This window comes from Balaenoptera borealis (assembly GCF_965194805.1).
Source record: "Balaenoptera borealis genome assembly, chromosome: 11".
Lineage (NCBI taxonomy): Eukaryota > Metazoa > Chordata > Mammalia > Artiodactyla > Balaenopteridae > Balaenoptera > Balaenoptera borealis.
Window position 1 is genome coordinate 97854303 of NC_138868.1, and position 6129 is coordinate 97860431.

General features: G+C 52.8%; 1 protein-coding gene across 1 annotated transcript in view; it reads right to left on the reverse strand.

The window, feature by feature from the left end:
* Positions 1-230: 230 nt before the first annotated feature.
* Positions 231-6129, reverse strand: part of SCN4B (sodium voltage-gated channel beta subunit 4) — a 16658-nt gene continuing 10759 nt past the window's right edge. Inside the window, exon 5 of the mRNA XM_082341962.1 lies at positions 231-3991. Within this exon, the coding sequence (XP_082198088.1) occupies positions 3898-3991 (94 nt within the window). The 3' untranslated portion in view covers positions 231-3897. The remainder of the gene's footprint in view (positions 3992-6129) is intronic.

A 6129-nucleotide genomic window follows, 5' to 3' on the forward strand; every position in this document is an offset into this window, starting at 1 on the left:
AACGATTCCAGTATTAGAGGGCCATCTTTGCAGCTTCTCCAGAGAAGAAGTACTATTAGCACTAATAAGACCTGAATGCCTGTGAATATGCCAGACATCCTTAGACTTTTTACATCTGTTATCTCACCAAGGCAGGGAACGTTTCAGACACAAGGAGACTGAGGCTTGACTGGCAAGTAATAACACTGGGCCCCAACTTCCAGTCAGCCAAAAATAGAAACCCCAAACCGTTTCTATTAAACATAATTTTTATTTCATCCAAGGCAAAGCTAGATAAAACTCTACAATGCAAAACATGTTGTCAAGGCAAGACAGTCTGATCACATTCATTCTGTGCTTGAACACAAGTCAGTGCTGGGTGTGTGCACATCTGTGCCTCCCAAGAGGCACCTGCAGATCGGAGGCCCCCCAAGGCCCGTTTGTGCTGCATTGTTTTGATCTATGGTTACATAGGAAATTGACTATGAGTATTGTTGTCACCCAAGGCAGAGGAATAAACCATGCATAAGATAGTCAAAAGCACTGTGTATCAGGTGGGAGGGTAAGGACTCCCACCTGGGACAAAGTAAAGTGAAGCAAGCTGTAGGATTTTCCCCAGAGAAGTGCCCCCTCCTGGCACTCCCTCCCCCCAGCACTCTGATGGCAGCTGTCTGTGACAATGAGATGGAGTCACGGCGTTACGGAGCCCAGGAGCATGGCTGATCTCCCCCTCTGTCTCTTATCCTTTCTCAGCCTCTGGGTGCCCCAGCGGATATAGCTCTGGCCAGGGAAGATGGCTCCTGAAACGTGCAGAACCTCCCCCATCTCAGGCACACTCAGCCTTTACACACACCTCCATACACCCCGACGTCCATGCATGGCCCACCCACCCCAGAGTCATGCATTTCCACGCACGCACGCCGCCCAGGCACACCCTCAGCTGCCCCCATCTCAGGAGCTCGCTCTCACACCCCTCCCTGAGCTCTACCGGCCCCTCTCCCCGACCTCTCCAGCCCCTCTCCCCGACCTCTCCAGCACCCCAGGTTCATTCTGGCTGCCTTCTACCCAATTCCTGCACCGGGAGAATCGCAAGGCCTGGAATACTCAGGTCCCACTGCGGGGTCAAGGACGGCGAGCTGGGAAACACTTCGTCTATGGTCTCCTGACCTTACTGTCCGCACAGCTGCGCGTGTCCAGGGCTCCCAAGTTCAACTTTGTGAATGGCTCTCTCTAGCCCACAGGCCCTGAAAACACCCTCACCAGCCCCTGGAGACCTGCACTTGCTGAGGGTCTGCCTGGGAAGATGGCTTTGCCCATACATCTTCTATGGCAAATTCATGCCAGTGTTTCTCCATGGGTATAATCCCGGCCTTGGCGCAAGACGGTGTTTGTTGTGGGGACTAAGTTTAGCATTCTTAGCCCTCACCTTCACTAAATGCCAGTAGAGCCCTCAGGCACTGGGGCAGCCCAAAGTGTCCCCGCTGCAGTCCCAATCACCTCTACTGAAAACCACCAAACAAAAGCCATGGGCAGGAAACTTTAAGCATCAGAGCCAGGGTTCTAACATTACAAAGACTAAAATAATTCCAAGGGGGAGGGGTGGGAAGAGAGAGACAGAAAAGAGAGAGAATGTGTGTAGGTGTGCATGTGTGTGTGTGTGTGTGTGTGTGTGTGTGTGTGTGTGTGTGTGTGTGTGTGTGAGAACTATGGGGATGGGACACACAGATGAGGACAGGACAGACTTGGAACAATCCCTCCAATTATGATACCTGGACTCCTAGATCCCTTTCCAAGCCAAAAAAAGATTTTTTCAACCAAAACTTGCCAAGCCTCACAACAGTCCTGTGAGGTAGGTATTATTACACCCATTTTATAGATAGGGAAAGATGAGCCCAGAGAATGTGCATGACCCGCCTATGATGCTCTTCCTCTCCCCGCCCCTCTGTACGCCTTGGCTTCCTCTCAAAGGAGTAAGAGGAGCCCAAGACACTCTGCCCGTCCAAATGCTAACGCTGGGAAAGGAGAAGAAAGCAGTTTTGCGTGAAGGCAGCCTACGAAGTTTCCCAAATGACCGGTGGCTCTTGTCTGTCTGCTCCCAAAGCCAGGAAAATCTGAACCTGAGCCCAGGATGGGTGGAGGAGCCCGCAAGGGACAGAGGCAGATCTCAGTGGGACCCTGCAAGCCCCTCAGGCTGGGCGAGGGTCACAGGCCACAGCCATAGCTGCCCTGCAGGCACTCCTGTTCCTCCTCCTCCCAACCTGCACCCTTGGGGACGCTCGCTGCTGCTTTTTGGCAGGGAGAGTCCTCAGGCAGTCCCCATACACTTTGGAATAGGGGGCTACTCCCTTCTCATCCCTCCCAGGGGCCCAGAGGACAGAGTGTCAGAAATTCAACAAGAGAGCGAGGGGGTGGGAGCAGATAGCGGATTCCTCCATGATCACAGCCCCGGCCCCCCCTCACTTCCCCAACCCCACAGGGACAATACCACGACATGGCCTGTAAGGGGCCCACGGGAGCACTTGGCAGACACCTCCAAGACTCAGTCGCTGGCCAGTGGGCTATTAACGACACAACTCCAGCTCCCTGGTCCCCGGCCTGACCTTGGGTGAGGGCAGCGGGACCCCTCACCAGGGCCCACCAGAGCTGGCTGTTCCATAGGGGCTGAAGCGGGGAGGGACCGCATGAGCCAGGACTCAGGAGCTAAGGCACAGACTAGCCCCACACGCAAGGCGTGTGCAAACCAGTGCGTGGAAAAGCAAAGGAAAACCGTGGGCACTCTCTCCCTGCACCTCCCCAACCCCGGGGTGAGAGCGGGGCACAGCTGAGCAGGAAGCAGCCAGAAAACCCAAGGGCCCTCTCATCCAAAGCAACAGAGTCCCCGAGGTGAAGGCAAGCCTTGACGCAGGGATGGAGATGAACACCCCTGGGCAGGGAGAAGCTGGAGGAACCCAGGGGCAACTCCTCAAGCAGGATGGCGCCACCTGCTGCTTCAGGGGAAGAGGAGCAGGGCGGAGCTGGCTGGGAGTTCCCAGCAGCGGCCATGGTCCTGCCATGCCGAGGAGAAGGGGCAGCCAGCGTTGGCAGGGCTGGGGTGAGCATTCCGTGGCCAAGAGGCCCACCTCTGCAGCCCTGATCCCCCAAGGAGAAATACTAGGAAAGGTGTAGGTGGCGCCCCAGTGCTCTGGGAAGGCCTGAGGGACCCCTGCATGAGCCCTCAGGGCCCAGAGATCAGAGGAGCAGACTAGGTGGGCTAGGACCCCCCAAAGACCAAGGTGGCAGCCCGGGAGGGTTCAGAGACTCTGAGCAGCATGGGGTCTGGGGGTGGGGGGAGAACCAAGACAGGCAGGCAGGCACCCAGGGGTGGGGGGAAAGGGGAGTTCCTCTCTAGAGGGACATGGGGCAACAGGAATCCATCAAAGCCTCTCACTGTAGGACGCCTCCAGCAGCCTCCCACCCTCGGATCCTGTACAGAGTCCTCTGGCCACTCCCACCGTATAAGGGTTAGCCCTCCACACTCAGGGTCCAGCTACTGGGGCAGCCCTCACCAACCCCCCAAGTCTCTCACAAAGAGACATCAGGAGGAAAACCAAGGCGTTCCCTGTCCAGGGTGGGGACACTGAAGGAGACCATCTAACCAGGTGTCGGGGGACGGGCTCTCCACACCGCTCCAGCCCCTCCTTTCCTTTCCTGAACCTTCCACAGGGCCCCTCCCCTGGCCAGCCCTTGTCCCTGGGGAGCCCTGGTGGGGGAGGGGGTGGGGCAGGCTGGACAGGACCCCAGTTTCTCCCCGCCCGGAAAGACTACAGTTTGAGCCAAGCAGCAGATGTCTCAGGCACGTGGGTTCACGGACACGGCTCAGGCATCAGTTTCATCATTAGAAAGCGAGGCTCCCGGCAGCTGCTTGGCCCCAAGCAGGGCTCACACTTTTGTTGGTGCTTTCTCTTCCGCCTTGGAGCCAGGTAACCCATTCTCTGTATTATCGTTCCCTGACGAACTCACGAGGCACTCCTTCCTGAGAGGAGAGAGGAGAGATGGGGGTGCTGGTGAGAGGAGGAACCCAAGTGATGGGTAAATTGTGGAGGAGGAGCCATGGTGCCCTGGGCCAGCGCTGGACCCTCTCCCTGGCCTTCTGTAGAGCTATGGTAGCCAGAGGCCAGGTTGCCTAACCTCTCTGCCTCCATATCCTCATCTATAGAATGGGTATAACGATGGCCCCTTCTTCATGGCGTTGCTGGGAGGAGTCAGTGAGCCCTTGGAACAGAGCCTGACCCACAGGAAGGTCTCAGTAAGGCTACCATCACCCAGTCACCTCAACGTGGCAGAAGGCAAGGGTACCAGGCGCTGTTCCTAGGGGTCAGTGCTGAGGGGCAATTGTCCGGCTGTGCCAACCCAGGGGAAGGGTACAGGCCAGCGGGCAGTGTGCCAAGGGCAAAGTGCTCCTCACTCAGGGCCCCGCAGGCCCTTCCTCCTGAAGCTCACTGTGACCAGAGGTAGAAGAACGAGACGGAAGGGGCACAGCAGGAGTGAGCAGGGGGTGGTGGGACAGGGCAGAAGGCAGTAGGAAGGAGGGATGGTTGATGGAAGACACCCCCCAGGAGCAACACCACCCTGGCCACTCTGTGCTGGACATGCTCCAGTTTGAGTATAACGCCCCCCAACAGCAGTGCCCAGCCTGCACAGGGCTACATCCCTCCCACCTTTCAACTCATGAAAACCTCCAAGTCTTTTCCACCGCTGCTGTCGCTAAACTACATCTTAGCCTCACCCTGGGCTTCTATACCTGGGTTTGAGGCCTTCAGGAAAGACTTAACATTTTGTCCTCATCAATTTCATCTTGCAGGATTTAGTCCATAGCTCCAGCCTCTTAAGATCCTCCTAGATCCAGAAAAGGGAACCCTCCTACACTGCTGGTGGGAATGTAAATTGGTGCAGTCATTATGGAAAACAGTACGTAGGTTTAGTTTTTTTAAACTAAAAATAGAGTTGCCATATCATCCAGCAATCCTACTCCTGGGTATATATCTGGAGAAAACTCTAATTCAAAAAGATACATGCACCCCAATGTTCATAGCAGCACTGTTTACAATAGCCAAGACATGGAAGCAACCTAAATGTCCATCCACAGATGAATGGATAAAGAAGATGTGGTACATGTATACAATGGAATATTACTCAGCCATAAAAAAGAATGAAATAATGCCATTTGCAGCAACATGGATGGACCTAGAGATTATCATACTAAGTGAAGTAAGTCAGAAAGAGAAAGACAAATACCATAGGATATCACTTATATGTGGAATCTAAAATATGATACAAATGAACTTATTTACAAAACAGAAACAGACTCACAGGCATAGAAAAAAAACTTACGGTTACCAAAGGGGGAGAGATAAATTAGGAGTTTGAGATTAGCAGATACAAACTACTATATATAAAATAGATAAACCGCAAGGTCCTACTGTATAGCACAGGGAACTACATTCAATATCTTGTGATAAACCATAATAGAAAAGAATCTGAAAAAGAATATATATGTATGTATGTATAACCGAATCACTTTGCTATACACCAGAAACTAACACAACATTGTAAATCAACTATACTTCAATCGAAAAAAAAAAAAAACAAGATCCTCCTAGATCTCAATTTTGTTCTCCATCCAATATAGTTGCTAGGTTTCTTATATCAGTCCTAGTGTAGTTCAAGTCTTAATAATAACAATGAACAAACAGAGCCCTGTGACATACCACTAAAGACCTCTATTCAGATGGGTCTATCTATCATCTATCTATCTATCTATCTATCTCTATACCTAAGGTATAGTCAACCTGGCCAATTCCTATCCACCTAACCATCCATATTTCTTTACTAAGACCCTACTGGCCACCAGGCACCGTGTCAGGCTAGAAGGGTGTCCAACTGACATGGTGCCTGCTCTCCAAAAACTTGCAGTCTTCCAGGGGACATGCTATTAAACAAGTAACTGCAATACAATGTGGTAAATGATAGGATGGGGGGCATAGCAGGGAGGGACTCAACCCAGGAAGGCCCCTTCTAGGGTCAGGGAAGGCTCTTTGGAAGTGTCCTTTAAGCTGAGACCAAGAAAGATGAGCAGGAAAAGAGGGAGGAGACACTCCAGGCAGAGGGAAC